We start from the raw sequence: 18,246 nt of genomic DNA on the forward strand, positions 1-18,246 counted from the left end.
CAATTAGCCAAGCAAAAAGTAAGGCTGCCCTTTACAGGTTTTATTGTTGTATTTTTCTTCCAGGAAAAATATTAAATATCCCCTCAAGAAAGATGATGTAGTAAAAATTTCTTTGCTAGAATGACAATCCTTCATTTGGTCTTTACTTCTGGAGTCACAGGAGATGCCAAAGAGCTCTTCTCTGTGTAAGCTTGAATCCACACTTTTGTGCTGGCGTACAAGGACTTGAAACCATTAAATGGATGAAATCCTTTCCTTTGTTAATATAGTGCCTGTATGCAAAGGACTAGATCAAAATTATCCTCATCATCAGACTCTCAGTTTCCTTCTGTATTACTCCCTCATTCTTTACCTTTCTTAAAGCTCACTGCTGACTGGCAGCTCCCAGTCATGCTTTGGCTTCAGCTTCTATAAATTTTCTTTTTGAAGATGAGTGTCTAAACAATCAAACCCTTGTTAGCTACTCACAACTTTATTAGCCAATGTCAAGAAATCACGCAAAGCATCCATCCAAATCATGTCACCAGTCAGTAATTCAGGCAGCTTCTGAGCCACCTCATGGTGTCCACCCTGGATAGCAGAGTATTTGCAGAAGGCTGGAAAAGTTGCTTTTCTTTGCTGATATTACATGTGCTTTCTCTCACAATAACCATCTAACGAGTGTCAAATTAATGCAGTATGTACTAACATATTGTGAAATACTTATGCTTAAAAGTTAACTCCACAAAACTCACAGTTAAAATGGTATGGTGTATTTGTTTGAGAGTTTATACATTATTATGTATTTGTTGAAAAGAAAGGTAAGGCTTAGCAAATATTGACCAAGACATAACTGTAACTGGTCTCGCAATAAGACAGTTGCAACCATGGAATGAAATTCTGTCATGCAGGACTGCAGAGAGCGCACTAAAGAAACATAATGCTTCCAGCCAAGCGCAGAACTGGAGAATTTTCATCGTTATAGATCTTAGCAGGTGACAGACACCTCCTAGAGATAGCTTGCATCATTCAAATAACTAACTTATGAAGGTTTAAAATAAGGTACTGTCTTATGTAATCAGCTATTAATATGTCACTTCTCCTATGTAGGTTTTGTTTGCTTTTAAAAAACAACAGTTAGTATATATTTGGCTTTACCTGAATCATCTACTCTCAGCTTTTTGCTGGGATTGTCACCACTGTCATCATCGGACATTTCCATCTCCTCTTCCCGGCGGATTCCCATGAGCTGTTCACTGTGAGCATTTCGGAGCTCCTAAAACCCAAAATGACCTTTTGTCAGTATTAACTTCCATGAAGTCATTATGTATTATTTAATATCTTTTTTTTAATACTGCTCTGATTTTAATTATACATCATTTATCATTGTAATCATATTTATTTGTATATGAATATTTATAACAACAGTAGCACAGGGAATTCTTCCTGGGAAAGAACAGAGTTTATCAAAGGTAACACTCAGGGAAAACAAAAGAGAAAGTGAATCTGCATGTCAAGTGATCTTTAGTTCTGCTAAACATAGGAGAATACTTTAACAGCAAGGGCTAATGCTTAAAATTGTGTATAAAGCAGACTGATAAAGAGTTTGTCAGCCTGCTTAAGGTATAGATAATTCTTGCTTCTCTCTGCCACTTGGGGTAGGATTCCTCTGGCCACGTGTAGGTGTCTCCATTAAACAAAGTCATATTAACTACACCCTAAAAGTGCCTTGTTCTCTCTGCTGATGGTAAAGGGAGACGAGAGCAGCCAGTGCAGATGTAACACTGTGTTGTAGGTGTCTAATTCTGGCCAAAGAATTCTCACCCTCTGTCCCTATGCCCTGATTGCCTTGGATTTAAAAGGCCCAGCCCCATAACGCTGCCCTGAAAATCTCTGCATCTTGATCCAAAATGGGTGCCAGCGCAGAGAGCCCGGTCTCCGGGTGACCACCACAAGGGCAGGCAGGCAGGGACGCCCTGCACATGTCACTAGGTAGATGATCAGCAGGCATGCGTTTTTTGTGTGAGTCTAGACAGTCTTTGTTCTGGGTAGAAAAGCCGGTGCGGGTGGAGCGGCTGGCTTTTTAATGGCAATGCTGAGAAGATTGAGAGAACTCTATTTTGTCCTAATAATCCTGTCAGGTGTAACACGAGGATGCTGCACCGTGATTAGTGTAGGCCTTTTCAGTCCGCAGACAGCTAATTTTTCTGCCAACAAAGAGCTTAATTCCCAAAGAGGTGGTTTGAAATCTTTGAAACAAGGACGAGTTGCGTGGAAGGAGGAGACAGCATTGAGGAGTCTGACCACTGCTCTGTGCAATTAACAACAAGCTGTCAGAGAGGGACTGTGTGAAAAAAGGGAAGGCATGTCCCTTGAGCTGCACCCTTGGTTCATTGGCAGATCTCAAATATTCTGATAAATCTATGTGTCCATTAATCCTAGCAAAGTCAAGTAGGCTAATTAGTGGGTGTTTTACATGACAATAATTTCAAATTAAAAGAAAGTGATTAAAAAGGTAAATTGTCAACCAGTGTTTTATGCAATCAGAAGCACCTCTGGAAGAAATTAGCAAGCCATTTCTTAATTCCTTGTTGGAAAAGGCCACCTACACCTTCTCCTGGGGAAGTATACTGCACACATGAGCAGACATCTGCTTACATTTACTCCCTCTTTAGGGGATAAATGTCCTTGATGCATCAATGTCTACATTATCAGCAAAGCCAATAATGTTCCACAGAGAAAGTCTATGTGTATGAGTGTTTGCTTTGGGTTCGTGTTTCTAGCAAAGCCTTCCTAAATTCAGAAAAAAATGGAAGGTGATCAGGTAATTAAACAAATCAGCAGATAATGTCATAGTTAGAAAACATAATGGTACATTTCCATGATATTTGAGATCTGAAAAACAGGTATTTCTAAAATATATTAGTTTAGCAAGATCCTTCACATGTTTTTGAATTTTGTTGTCCTCTTCTTAGAAAAACAAAAGTCAATAATATTTGAAAAAATGAGTAGTGAATTAACATTTATGGAAAGTCCAACTCTTACACATTTCAGTTTATTAAAGATTTAGAAGCCAGCAAATGAATGACACACCACATCCCTTTACAGAGAGTTAGTTTAAGAAGGGATGGTCTTAATATAATTGAAATAATCTACTAGCAAATAATATTTTCATACTTCTCTAAAAGATAAGGCAAACATCAATCCCCAACTTCCCAACTTTCAATTGAACAAGGCTTTATCCACTACTTATATGAAGTATTTGTGAACAAAATGCAAAATACGGTTTGCACCAATAAATTATGCTAACATTTTATTTTAAGTGTCCCATTATTGTGAAGGCATTTGGTATTCACCGTAATAGCACTGATAATAAAGAATTCATTTGGTATTCATGTGGATGTTACATTTAGTGCCATTGGTATTCAACTGTAATTTAGCATTAGTTAATGGGCACTTAAAATGTTATCCAAATGATTTATATCACAGCACTTTTGTGTTTCTCAAACTAAGTGTACAACACTTATTTTACAAGTGTACTACAAAATAATTAAATAAGTGCACCTTACCTTCTAAAGTTTTTATTCTGAGACAGAGAAAAATCATTTAGAGGACTGTGACAGTAACAATCAACATACTGTACTACATGAAGGTAAACCAAGTGTATGCAAGTTGCTCATATTCAAAAATAATAAAAAAAAAAAAAGGAAGAAGAAAGAAAGAAAACAAAGACAGTGGTACTTACTTTTTAAAATACAGGCTCATAGCGTATATACTGAATTAAAAACGAAAGCTGGATGACCAAAACACAGGATGAGGTCTAGCGCTTCCTTTGCTGCCACTCACAGCAAAGGGGAGTTAGAATCCCATTTCCTCTGCTCATGCTTATGACAGTCACACATGCATGGTTCCACATTCCTAACTCTGTGTGGTAGTATGATTACATTTATACTGGTTTCTTTGCAAGCATAATACTTAGAATCAGTACAAGTGATGTATCTACTTTTTAAAGATAAAACATCAAACAAATGGGAAGGAGTATGTCATAATTCTGGACTTAATATGCTTAAGTCATTACTTAGGAAACAAATTCTCTATTTTATTTTCAGGCAAAGTCATCTTACAATGACCATATGATGGCACAACAAGAAAAAAAGTCTGTGCTACAGCATACTTCTTTTAGAAACAGATCATGGTGACTCTTAAAAAGATATTTTTGAGAAATAATTTTTAATTCTGCCCTTAGTTGAAAATATTGTTCCTAATTTCACTACTTCAGTTCATTATTTCAGATAGTAAACATAATCCTCCAATGATTTCCCAAATTTTGCATGAAAAATAAAAACACATTGCTCTCTTAGTGTTATTTAATGACTATTATCATAATGAGAGCAATGGGAGCAATTCATACTTTAGATGAGACTGTATAACGGCCAGTTCATTAACAGCTAAAACGGTAGCCGTAAATATTGCCAAGTGCACTATGTCCAGCTACAATCACACTCGTTCTGTGTCAATCCAGCTGTGAGATGATGGATAGAAAGTAATAATAAAATCACCAACCTCAGAATGCTTTCGCCAAATGTCTATGTTCTTTCGCTGGGCTTTCGAGAAATGGTCCCAAGCTTTTTGTCTGGTAGAAGCGTTGAAAACGGCGACAATCTGCTCAACTTTGGTGAACAAGGAAGTCAAACAAGACAAGCAATTTATGTTGTGATCACTATAGAGAAGCAAAGCAAAGACACTAGGAGTCTATGGATGATGTCATTACTGAAACAACATCATCAATATCCATCCAATGATGTGTCTTTTGTACTTACATTTTATCAATGTTGGAGATGTCTCCTTTCAAGTCTGTCTCCACAACTTTAGTCTACACAACTTACAACTTCGTACCAAAAAGCATGCATGCAGCTGCTTCCCCGTGACGTCTGCAACAATTTTCTGCAAGCCACGTGCCTTTGCATGTGTGGCTATAGGTGTGTGACTACAGAAATGACACTTGAGGCATAAACCCGACCCATGTTCCCCTGTGGCAGCTGCATACAGATGAGTAGGCTGTGCAAATGAGAGCATGAAAGACAAGCAGGCTCTGCTTTGAAGGTTGTCACTATCCGATAGTGGGAATTTGTCAGCAGATGGGAAGGGCTAAACCATACATTAATGCTGCATTCTGTGGCTGTAGCTTCTGCTTCTCTTATTTAATATAAACGGGCTCACCTGTGGTAGATCATTCTGTCCTGTGTCCATGGTCTATGTATATTTATGTACATGAAGACTCGTATTTTTGTAGAGGCGTGAAATGGGCTTCCCTCAGTCAACCCTAATGAATTTGTTCTGAAGCCAGACATCAATATTTAGTTCAATTATCTAGGACAATTAAGATCCTTAAGTTTTTAGCTACTTGTTCATCCTAATTCAGAATCTTTTCTCCCAACACTCTTTTCTTTTGCTTCGCATCAGTTACAAGCAATGCTGTTCTTCCGCAACGGTGACCTGCCTAAAAATGATTTCACCAAGATGTAAGTTGCCTTGATCCCAGCACAGTTAACTGAAGGACCACCAAGAAAACCAGATTTTCTACAAATGACCTGGGCTGTGCTCCTGAGTAAGCAGCTGTATTGACCTATGAAATCAAACTGAAAAATGCTTCAACTCTTTGACAAGGTTCTTGGCTATTTCCCTCTTTTGATTCCTGGGCTGAAACAATGTCCACTGTTTTGTAAAGCTACAGCTTGCAGCACCTCCATCTCCTCTCTTCCACTGAGAAATGGTTGCATGAGACCTTGTAATGCCCTCTGGTCTGGTCTCTCATTGAGTTGATCAATGGCTGCTCTCCTTCTCCCCTCAAATCACAGATGTAGAGGATCTTACTATACATAACAACCTATATTTCCTGAAACAGTGAGCTCACCTAGTAAGTCAGTTATGTACCTTTCACCTCTAGATCAGAAAGTTAACCTCACGCACTTGAATAGGAGCACATTTCTTCTATTTTTTTTCTACCACTTTTGCAGGTTGCTGTCAGATTCAGGAAGATTACAACATTTTGAATCACATATGGAAGTTTTTCTTTGCAGTCATCGGGGCTGGTTAATTAACTTCTAAATCCACATAAAATAAATGTAGTCTTATAAAATTAAAATACTCATATGTAGTTTATACTAAAGAAGGTGCCTCAAAACTACTGGGATGATCCAATTCATTTGAGAGCCATTCAAGTTTTAATAACAGATTTGATAATTTCAGACTATTAGAACTTGCTTGGAGTGAAGGGTGGATGTATCAAGGAAGTTATGTTGTGTATATTTATTCAATTAATTTGAAAAGAATGAAAATGCTAAAACACTCTATTATTATGTGTATAGAAACTGAGGCTAGAATTTAATTACTATCGTTGTGTTGATGACCCAGGTGCTCAGAAAATCTTGCTTAATTAACAATCTGTTTTTAGTTTGCAAGTGGAAATTCAAGTAGAAAAGATTCACAAAGATATGAGGAAGAGCTGGTTTGCCATTTTCCACTAATAGGTATTAATAAGATCATCTGAATTTTGAAAAACATTTGAACTTTAAAGTGTTTAATTTCCATTCTGTGAACAGGTGCTAAGATTTATCAAAAGTCATTATCTGATCATTTCAGAAACCCTCCTCAATGGAAACACAAGCTAGAAAGATGTCAAAGAGTTTTTCTTATATAACTGTGGTAGACAAAGTGAGCAAAAAAAGGATCTCCTTTACTTACCTAACTTTTAGGAATTAAAAAACCTAAAGGAAGTAGGATACTATGAGTACTAGAGGCTAAAAATCAAGGCATTTAAAGAAACTTTATGCATGAGGCAGCTACCGATATTAAAAAAAGGGACATGTAGAGGAGAATATTAAACTAGTACATATCAAAGACCAGCATTCCACTATTCAAAGAAAGTGTCAATGTATGTACATCAATTTCAACATACACAGCAATCTAGGCTACAAAGTGTTACAAACACCCACAGGTAACACCCAACCTAAAAGGTCTCCAAGCTTTACATTAGAGCTAAAGAGCAGCCAAGGCCATGGTTTGACAATACAGGAAAGTGGCTTCACATCTTTTTGTACTACATCAAAATCCTGCATGCATGTGTTATGAGATGGCAATCCAATATAAACTCATTCTGCCAGTTCACATTTGTTCGTAGGTTAATTCATGTTGTATCAAGATTCATTTGTTCTCCCACAGACACCCCAGAAGCCTAAAGCTGATATAACTCCTGTGCTCTGGTTAACTGGAAGACAAGACATAATGTACCCACCCCTGATCAGGATCAAATTTGTATTGATAAGTGATCCAGCAGCACACAGCCTGTAAGGATGGTAAATTCATCCCTAAGGGGAAGCCAGGAGAGTTTATATTAGCTGAGGAACTCTCCAGTTAACTTGTTTTTCTTCCATGTCTGGCTAAAATTTGGCCAAAGAGAGGCCCCAGATTTTGGGCTGACATCTGCAGAATCTGAGTGAAACAGTTGTTCCCAGTCTCACTGCTGGCCATGGTTTTCAGACCATTTCCTGACCTCCAGAAAGAAATTTCCAAAATGAAATAACAGATTGTATCTAGTTCTCTAAGGCACCTTGAACTCTAGGATGTACTGTGCTGTCAACTGTGACTGGTAAGTAGAATTATTAAGTAATACGAAATGTTCATTGTCAAACATCTGTTGGTAAGTTCTATGCTATATCAGATTTTCATTGACCATATGCAAAGCTGTTTCCTTACTAAATTAGGGTTTAAAAAACTGCATTGTTTTGGAAGGGTCCATACCACATCACTGTTTTTCCTATCAATATAACTTACAGGATGCAAATAATTGCATCTTTCCTACCAACTTGAGATGTTGGGGGATATGGTGTAGGGGAGAACTTTGTAGAGTAGGGCTGATGGTTGGACTCGATGATCCCAAGGGCCTTTTCCCAACCTGAATGATTCTGTGATTGACTTATTCTGTGGCTGGTAATTTACATGGAGTGTTTCAGACAAAGGATTGTTATCTAATTGTTTTTCTGCTGAGTTATAAATAACTAAAAAGACCCAAACAACTAAGCCTAGAGTGATATCCCAGTGTCAGTGTTTAACAAATGCAGTGTAACTACAATATGCTTTATTAGAGGTACCAGCTCATAGTAAGTGTATTAAAAAAAAGTTTAAATCTCAGTTTCTGTTGCCATAAAACATGGTATCAGAATAGGGTATTGTTATCAAGTATAAATGTAAAAACAACCAGAAAAAATAGGAACAACAACAAAAATCCCTTAAACAATGCCTGCAGATGTTGCATACAAGATTGGATTAGAGGAAAAACTAGAATATCTCCAGGGCGAGAGAGTATTTGATACAGGACATTTGAAAATGATACTACCAGAGAAGAACAAAAATAAATGAGAACCAAAGTATAGCCTCATCTGTAGATTAAGAGGTAGAGAGAACACTTTTACTCTCCATTACATTTATCAAGCAGGCTATTTTAAACACATGATTGAGTGAAGGCTGAAATTTCTCCTTGGGTTTAGGAGACAAGTACTCAATTTTTCCTTTGCTTATTATCAGCTGCCATGCATATGTGATTATTTTTAATTTCTCATATGTAATATACAGAACACCAGCAACCAAATGTTTCATAATGCCTTACAATAAAAAAGAAACAGAATAGAAACTGAAACACAATGTGTAATAAAAACAAAAGTCTTCACTGGCAGATGAAATACGCAGATTTCATGTAGAATTTCACTTCAAATACCACCAATTAGGTATACAGGATGAAAAGGGCTTTGCACTAAATTACTGTAAGTGCAAGAGTAGACTATATGGTGATTTTGCTCAAAAAAATTCTGTAAGAATGCGACAGTTGACATGCAGGGTAAAAGAAAAATTCCACCCATAAAATTACAGTGTAAAGGAAACTGTTACAGTAAATGTATAACACGCTTTTCAAATATAGATTCGCAGCACAGGGAGGATATAGAGTTGGCGTGGTTTGGGTCAGAAACCTTGTTGCTGAATTCTGACTAAGCTGAAGTCTGCCAAGCAATTTGGCTCCAAGCCCAGCAAACCAAGGAATAACAGTAGTCAAGGCTAGATGCTGTAAGTGAATGAATTAGAGTCTCCAGGTCATTTTTGTATAGGAAAAAGAATATTTTTGGCAACAGTCCTGAAAGGCATTTGGTGACGTATTGAACAGAACTTAGCATTAAGTCCAAGGCTAAAATTGCATGTAGGCAAATGACATGTGACATCAATAAGAGAAATGGTAGACAGATTACAGAGTAATGAAAGAAACATATATTTTTTTAATTAATCTGGGCCAAACCTTCAGTCTTTTGATTATGATACTATTTACTTTCAGAAAAGAATTTGCCTTTCACACATTTACAGCTGAAACCTGCAGCCCTTCCCTGTTACCCAATTCACATGCCACAGAGGGAGAAACAGATGCAATTGTCATTGACTGGTGGAGGAGGAAAACATTAAAAGTTGGAAATATCACCATGGAGAAGACTGCAGATAATGCATGGGATGGGTCCAAAAGTGAAGCATACCACTGGTCATCAGCTGGATATGTAAGAAAATGTCATTATAGATTTCCATAACAAAGACACAGATTTTGACAGCTATGCAAAATGACTCATCTGTCACAAATAAATGGCATTCTTGGGATTTTGGTTTTTGGGTTTTTTGGGGTTTTGGGTTTTTTTAAATCAAAGCAAACAAACAAACAAAAAAATCCAGGGGTATCAAAAAGAAGGTGAATCGTGGCTGCAACTTCATCAGAGAAGAGGAAGCTACTGTTTGGTCTGCTTGCTGTCTGGGTGGCTGCAGGTTCCTTAAGACAGAGTCTTAAGACATAGCATGATAAAGGAGAAAACCACAGGGCTTCTCTATTATATGCCCAAATTCCACCTTTTTGGACAGACCAAGAGAATCATGCCTCCAATGATTTATCTTCCAGATCATTTTGCTGTGTGGGAAGTCTGCTTGCAAGGCTGCCATTCCTCAACTTGCCCTACTGCCAACAGCTACTGTACTAGCAATCAAAACCAGCCAGGGACCATTCCCATTCTCTGATTCCAACTGGCACAATATGCTGAGTGTCCCTGCAGCAGCAACCTTTTTCTCACTCCCCAGAAAGATGTTTTTCAGGGAAACTACTTGGCCTGCACGAAACTCTAAAGTGAATCCACATTGTGTGGGAAAATCCTAGCTGGCCTAGAGCAACAACTTACATTTGAACAGTATGGATAAGCCTGCTCTAGCTCCGCTTAATTTAATCCTATAGAAGGAGTCAGTGGGGTCATATTTTCTAGCAGTCTCACCTTTTCTGCTCTCATCCTGATGCAGAGGTCTCAGTGTTGCAGAGAGCCATTACAAGGCTTACTAGAGGAACAAGGATGTTCTCCTCTTCTATCTACCCTGTTTCACCTACCTGAATACTAGACAGAATGAGAAACAAGTCTAAGTGTCCTCTCCCTAAATTACACTGTATTATTTCTGCATATCCCTTTGACTAGGCCTACAGTGTTTGAGACCAGCAGGAGGTGTGCCTGGGCTGATGGCTGATCCCCCTTCCTCCTCTGTTTGACTCAAACTGGTCCCGGTCAATGTGCTTGTGTGTGTTATTAAGAGGCTGAGTGAATCTCAGTGGTCTACATCTGAGTGGTGCAGGAAAAAAATATTTTTTCATAATACAATAAGCAGATTCTTCCTCACAGATGAAGGACAAAATAAAAAATACTTATACCACAGCACAAATTATAATCCCTGGTCTTGTAAAAACATTGAACCTTGGTGCCAGCAGCTGTGTTTGCCTTTCTTCTCCTTTCAGCTAAGACATTCAGTGAGGAAGAGTGAAAGGAGTATTGTGGGGATACTGAAAACACCTCATTTTCAGGATTTATACTAAAACCTGCACATTAACTTCTCTGAGGTATGTATGTCAACAATTAATAGTTCTAGAAATGGAAAACACTCCTTGTAAACTTTGAAATAAAAGAATTACACTCTGATTAGAGAACTCAGTTTGCCCTGCAAGGTATTGCTAGAAAATCTGTCTACAAAATAAGCTTTGAAAATCTTTTAGGTCATGAAACGTGGTTTAATTTACAACAAAGAAACTGACAGCTTGATGTAACAGCAAGTGCTGGCACTGTGCCATGTGATAAATCATTTGGACTCAACAAGACCACTTCACCTTCATGTCATTTCTCAGCAAACAGGAACCTGACATCAGGCCAGCACAACACAGTAGGGCAGGTACAAATGTACAGTACCTGCTCTTTTAATGCCATCATCTTATATTACAGAACTGACTTTATGGACCTTGTGTTGACATCCAGAAAAAACAAACAAAAAACCCCACACACAGCCCCCACCCCACTCACACAAAGGAAGATTAAGTGAATGCTACTTTCTTCATCAGCTTGACAAGATTATAAGACATGCCCAGTGCACTGCATTTAATTAGCTGTTCTCATTGTTATTTATGGTTAGTCAGACCTTCTTTCAATGCTCAGATTTAAAAATAGCAAAAGTAGTAACAACTACTTTTGGTAAGCCTGTCCATAAAAAGAACTCAAAGGGAACTCTGAGATGAAGGAACATCATAAATGTGACTGAACTCTGGCAGCTCCCATTAAGTGAAGGGACTCTCTCTAAGTAATAATTGTCAGAGACCTTGCAGATTAAATGTTCCTAGGAGATCAGGAGGGCTATGTATGTTTTGGGCATAATATGTTTTCTTTTGCTGAAAAAAAAGAATAGAGAGGTGGATGATGAGGCTTCAACAGCCATAGCCTCTTCTGGCAATCAAAACAAAAAATCATCTCAGATATATTATGTAGTAACATTTACTTCTCCATTGCCATACTGTATGTTCCCTTGACTGCCATGACGTTTCCTACTCTCTTTGTTTACTGCTTCCAGTCTTATCTTCCTTCTATATTTTTGTTTCCTCATTCTGTGTGTGTCCATCTTTACCTCCCACACAGTTTATCCCTTTCCAAAACTCTTTTCTGACCCCATAATATCTCTGTCATTATCATGAACTACACTATCTGGGACAAGTCCAATGACTTGACATGAAGCAAGACTAGTGCCTATTGAAGGGATTTGAAATGCCTATTGAAGGCATTTCCAACAGTCACAGTTGCATAGGGTTATTCATATTCATATTCACATTTATATGGTTTATTCATCACTTATAAGCAGACTGAACAGTTTTAGATGTGCAGGCCACATGATATGCACAGACAAATTAGAAAACCTTTTGGGTGAAACCTCTATCTTTCCTTCTTTGCCCGAATGTCTTACTCTCACCCCTTATTGTTCATTTCCATACAACATTTATAGTTCTGTTCTGTGAACCATCAGGCCCTTACCTCCATCTCTGCTTAGCAAGGCAGCTCAAAACCAAGCACAGATTTCCATGTGATTCAAACACATGCTTCTTTGCTTTGAACCTTGCTTCATCATTTAGGGCATCCTGCAGGATCCAGGCAAGTGGCATGAGTTATCACAGAATCACAGGATCACAGAATCATCTAGGTTGGAAAAGACCTTGAAGATCATCTAGTCCAACCGTTAACCTAGCACTGCCAGTTCCCAACTACACCATGTCCCTCAGCGCTATGTCAACTCGCCTCTTGAACACCACCAGGGATGGGGACACCACCACCTCCCTGGGCAGCCCATTCCAACGCCTAATAACCCGTTCTGTAAAGAAATACTTCCTAATATCTAGTCTAAACCTTTCCTGGCGCAACTTGAGGCCATTCCCTCTTGTCCTATCGCTTGTTACTTGGTTAAAGAGGCTCATCCCCAGCTCTCTGCAACCTCCTTTCAGGTAGCTGTAGAGGGCGATGAGGTCTCCCCTCAGCCTCCTCTTCTCCAGACTAAACAACCCCAGTTCCCTCAGCCGCTCCTCGTACGACATGTGCTCCAGACTCTGCACCAGCTTCGTTGCCCTTCTCAGGACATGCTTGAGTAATTCAATGTCCTTTTTGTAGTGAGGGGCCCAAAACTGAACACAGTAATTGAGGTGCGGCCTCACCAGTGCCAAGTACAAGGGCAAGATCACTTCCCTGTCCCTGCTGGCCATGTTATTTCTGATACAAGCCAGGATGCCATTGGCCTTCTTGGCCACCTGGGCACACTGCTGGCTCATGTTCAGCCAGCTGTCAATCAACACCCCCAGGTCCCTCTCTGACTGGCAGCTCTCCAGCCACTCCTCCCCAAGCCTGTAGCGCTGCTGGGGGTTGTTGTGGCCCAAGTGCAGCACCTGGCATTTGGCCTTATTGAAACTCCTACAGTTGGCCTTAGCCCATCGCTCCAGCCTGTCCAGGTCTCTCTGCAGAGCCTCCCTACCCTCGAGCAGATCAACACTCCCACCCAACTTGGTGTCGTCTGCAAACTTACTGAGGGTGCACTCGATCCCCTCATCTAGGTCATCAATAAAGATGTTAAACAGGAGTGGCCCCAAAACCGAGCCCTGGGGGACACCACTCGTGACCGGCCACCAACTGGATTTAACTCTGTTCACCACAACTCTTTGGGCCCGGCCATCCAGCCAGTTTTTTACCCAGCAAAGTGTGTGCCCATCCAAGCCACGAGCAGCCAGTTTTTCCAGGAGAATGCTGTGGGAAATGGTGTCAAAGCCCTTACTGAAGTCAAGGTAAACTGCATCCACAGCCTTTCCCTCATCCAATAAGCAGGTTGCCCTGTTGTAGAAGGAGATCAGGTTTGTCAAGCAGGACCTGCCTTTCATAAACCCATGCTGACTGGGCCTGATCATCTGGTTGTCCCACATGTGTTGTTTGATGGTACTTTGGATGAGCTCCTCCATCAGCTTCCCGGGCACCGACATCAAGCTGATAGGCCTGTAATTTCCTGGATCATCCTTCCGACCATTCTTATAGATGGGTGTCACATTGGCCAATTTCCAATCTGTCGGGACCTCCCCGGTCAGCCAGGACTGCTGGTAAACGATGGAAAGCGGCTTGGCGATCACCCCAGCCAGCTCCTTCAGCACCCTCGGGTGTATCCTGTCTGGTCCCATAGACTTGTGTGTGTCTATGTGATGCAGTAGGTCACTGACTGTCTCCTGGATTGCAGGGGGGGCTCGTTCTCCCAGTCAAAATGGGGCGTTAGACTGAAATCTCTTGGGAGGCAGTGCTTTTATTTTGCTATAAAAGACCATGCATATTTAATGGCCTACATTAAAAAAATAAATAAATAAAGTCTTAAAAATAACAGGAGAAGAGCTTCTGTTGAAATTCTGGCCACACTTAAATCATTACCAAAATTCCTATTGACTTTAGGTGGAGTGAAGACTAAAGACAATGGAAGGAATGATGAAATTCAAAGAAAATGAAACACAAAGGAATAAGCTATCTGAAAAACTACAGGTTGCAGCCACAAAGGGTTCTACTGCCAGAAAGTGGGGAGGAATTATAAGATTGCAAGGTAAAATAGAAATGGAATCTTTCATCTCTATTCTCTGCCACTGCTGCAGCATCCTGGACAGAAATGCTTTTGAGAACGTGTGTACATGAGATGGAAAATGGGAGGACAAATAAAAAAGAATAGAGATACCCAGCTGAGCTTTACTGGAAAAATTATCAGTACAGAAGCAAGCAAAGAGCACGCTGACTAAATGAGTTAATCCAATGGGACTGGATGGATTATGGAGGTTATTTTGTTGTGGTTTTTTTTTTTTTTTAGAAATACATCAAGGTAGAAAGTAATAGTGGCAACTAATGACATGAATGATTAATGTTTTTATTTGTATTATAGTGGCATTCTATGACACCAACTGAGATCTGGGCTGCACTGTAAAAACACATTATATGACTCAATCTCTTTCATGAAGAGCTTAATTATGACCTAAAAATTGCACATAAAGTAAGCTCATATTTTTGAATTAGTCACTGACAAATGAAAGAAAGACTGCAAGACCAGACAATTAAAGAGCAGGAAAATCCTTTTAAAAGTTGCTATTAATGCAAAGCAATTGAAAGAATACTCAGAAAGCACGAATGTATATAAAAAGTCTGACTTCTAAGAGAATTTTAACCAGCATGTTTTCAATATCTGTAATGAAACTGTCTTCATTCTTAGTACTAAGAGAATATACTAAAAAGTGGTAGGATTATTAGGAAAAAGGACTGCAGTACGGAATTTAAAGCAAATCAGATAAGATGGTAATTTTAGTAATCACCATCATATCAACGTAATTTCTACCTTTTCTAAAGTAAGAGAGCAACTTTTGAAGTAAACCTGTATTGAAAAAAACCAAAACTGATCTCAATCCTTTTTTGAAGAAAGCTCAAAAAGGATTTTTAACATTTTTCTTTTTTTATATATTAAAATTTCAGATTCTATTTGTGAAGGCACTGATAATGTTAAAACAGATTAAATCATATCCATAGAGATCAGAGAATGAAAATGAATAAACCTGAAGAGAGGAGAATTTTATTCAGTCTTTTGAGAATGCATTTTCCTTCAGAATTATTTAACTTTAAATTATTTTTGGGGGTTGGGGGTGGGGGGAAATTTATATCAGATACCTACCAGCTATTTAAAAAAAGGCAGAGTACTCTAATACACCACTAAAGTCCTTCAGTAGGGAGGGACAGAAAACTCAAGGTGGCAATTCTGACCTTCACAAGAAGGGGGACATGGCACACAGTCTTCTCCCAAACTTTTGATTCTTCTTACTGAACAGCCCTACTGAATCAACTCAAAGTTGTAGCCTCATGTCCTGTGTCACAAATAAAAGGGCTAAGGATGCTTAACAACAAGCTAAGAAGGTAAATTGCATAATCTCATAATTCCAGGTTTCTTTTGTTTCAGGACTTCCTGAAAGATTAGTATCTCTTTGTTTTTACTTTCATGTACACCTTTACATGCAATACAAGAGCATAAAGAAGCAAACAAGCTTACTGGCAACAGAAAGAAGCGGCAGGTACCCTGCATATTGAGCTGTGGAGTGAAAACTAGTTTCTTTCAATAGCAAGGTAGGAAGAATATCTACATGATGACTGGAACTGGACTATGCAGACTTGAGATCATTTTCAAAAAATCAAAGGATGCAATGCAGGTAGAGTTGTCATAAAAATCCGGCTGGTGATGCTCGGTACTTGCTTTAGATGGTGCCTAATACTCCAGTTGCTCTGTATGCCTCCCCACTTCCCTGCTCACTCATATCAGCATAGTGCCATAGTGCTCCTATATGGGAGCTGTTAGATTCAGAGCACCACAGCATATCATGCTGATAACAGATCCTTGCAAAGCTGGTATACCACTCACATACAGATGGCTTTTCCTCTGCCATCACCATGGCTTTTGTGGCAAAGGCACACCAGTGACATAATGAAAATAGCAGCGTTTTTCCTGACCCTCTCAGAAGTCAATTTATTGTCCAGGGAAAGTTGGGACTCACTCTCTCTTTCCTTATTTGAAAGAATTAATAATGCCACTTTGTTCTACAGATAGGAATCTTTGTATTTTAAAACTTCATAAGTGTCCAAAACCTACAATGTTTTGGCCCCTGACCACAATTAGAACTGTACCAAGAAAAAGATCCCAACATTTTCTTTCTAGTTAATGGAAAATCTATTTTACAATTTACAAATACTCCAGAAGTACTACTGAAGATTGCATCCTGTCACTTATAAATAGTATTAAACTTTGTAACAGTTTTGCTTTTACTACTTTTTATGATGGCATAATATTTAGTAGCTGAAATGGAAAAAAAAAAAAAAAAAAGGTGTCAGTATGTAGCTCATCCACAAGGTCCCCTGGAAATATCAGGATGGTCTAATGGTGTATATGGGCCTGGAATACTGAGTGCTGGGGATTATTGCTACACTGGATTGTCACTGGGTTGCCTAATGTCAACAGTAGCACTGTCAGTCACTGTGAATGAAATTCTGGATGCAACCTTTAAACATGTCGAAGTGATTTAGGGGGTCTCTGTTCTATTTTTAAAAATTGCTTACTGAGAGTCAGTGAGGTAATTACTGCTTGCCAAGGTGGGGTGAGAACCTGCAGCACATCTCTTCTCCCTGCTAATGCCAGCTAATGAACAAAGGGATCCCAGGGTCGCTGGAAACTGACTTTCCCTTCCAGCAACCTCACATCCATGAGGATGTAAGGACACATCTGTGATTAGCTACATTGGAATAAATGACTCTGTAGGTTTATATTTCCTTTTGCCCTGTAGGATGAACCTGTGTCTATCCACACCTTCAGACCTGCATTTTGACACTCAGGCCTTTTATGTAAGTTCTAACACCCTGGTGATTATCTGTAATCAACTGTGGTGGGTTAAAGCTCAGGTGTCCTACAAAGTACAGGGGAAGGGCTTCACACTTGGGAATACATATAAGGCCACTGTCTTAACTAGCTGCTAGACTATGCAAACGCATCCCTTGGATGGGGATGTGCCATAGACGCAGCTGTTCTCTCTGTTCAGTGTGGTGTTACAGAAGGCAGGGAGACATCTCCCTCCGGCTGGCATTGTTACAGATTAGATGCCTAATAGACATCTGTCAAACACCCTAAGGAAAGTCAATACCACCTGTCAGAGCACCACACCTCACCATTTAGAGCACTATTGGAAGGAAGGATGTTTCAGTTCAGTTCCTTCACTGGCATTCAGGGTATTTAAATATATCTTTCCAAAAGATCATCCTGATCACTAGGTGCTGAAATTCCCTGAAGGTCAAGGAGAGAATGAAAGTGAAAGGCACCAAGTCACAAGGAAGTAATCTGGCCAGGGGGCTCCATGATAAAAACCACCCTGCCACTGTTTCCCCCACAGGCACATGAGAGACTGATTCATAGACCTTGACAGGGACCTGGTGCTAAAGTCCCATGAAAAGTCATCCATTAATAAAATTGACAAAGAGATCAAAGAAGTGAGTGTCATAAGAAGCTCAGTACCCAGCTGTGGGGCACTTCTGTTCATTGCATACTGGAACACTTTCACCCCCTTGTGTGTCTGACTCCTCCAATATCAATTTAATTTTTGAATATGGGATTTTGGATCTTCGCTTATGTATAGATACTTTTGAAAATGTTGTCAAGGGACACTGCACTAAATAGTCTGATAATAGTCTCAATAAGAGGTAGACAAAGTTTACAGCGCATGGAGGAGAAAGCCAGAGGAGAGAATTGCAGCTTTGGTGTCGTCTAAAAAACAGTCCAATATGGATGTCTCTAGGGCTTCCATTTTTC

General features: G+C 39.4%; 1 protein-coding gene across 7 annotated transcripts in view; it reads right to left on the reverse strand.

Moving 5' to 3' along the window:
- The window catches only part of ENOX1 (ecto-NOX disulfide-thiol exchanger 1), a 380,823-nt gene that overhangs the window by 64,110 nt on the left and 298,467 nt on the right, over nucleotides 1-18,246 (reverse strand). For all 7 annotated transcript variants that reach the window (XM_074815634.1, XM_074815638.1, XM_074815637.1 and 4 more), the window contains 2 exons: nucleotides 4,543-4,649; nucleotides 1,138-1,255 (listed from right to left, as the gene is read on the reverse strand). In XM_074815634.1, coding sequence (XP_074671735.1) covers nucleotides 1,138-1,255; nucleotides 4,543-4,649 — 225 coding nt within the window. The remainder of the gene's footprint in view (nucleotides 1-1,137; nucleotides 1,256-4,542; nucleotides 4,650-18,246) is intronic.

The sequence above is a fragment of the Strix aluco genome, chromosome 2, assembly GCF_031877795.1.
Source record: "Strix aluco isolate bStrAlu1 chromosome 2, bStrAlu1.hap1, whole genome shotgun sequence".
NCBI classification, from domain to species: domain Eukaryota; kingdom Metazoa; phylum Chordata; class Aves; order Strigiformes; family Strigidae; genus Strix; species Strix aluco.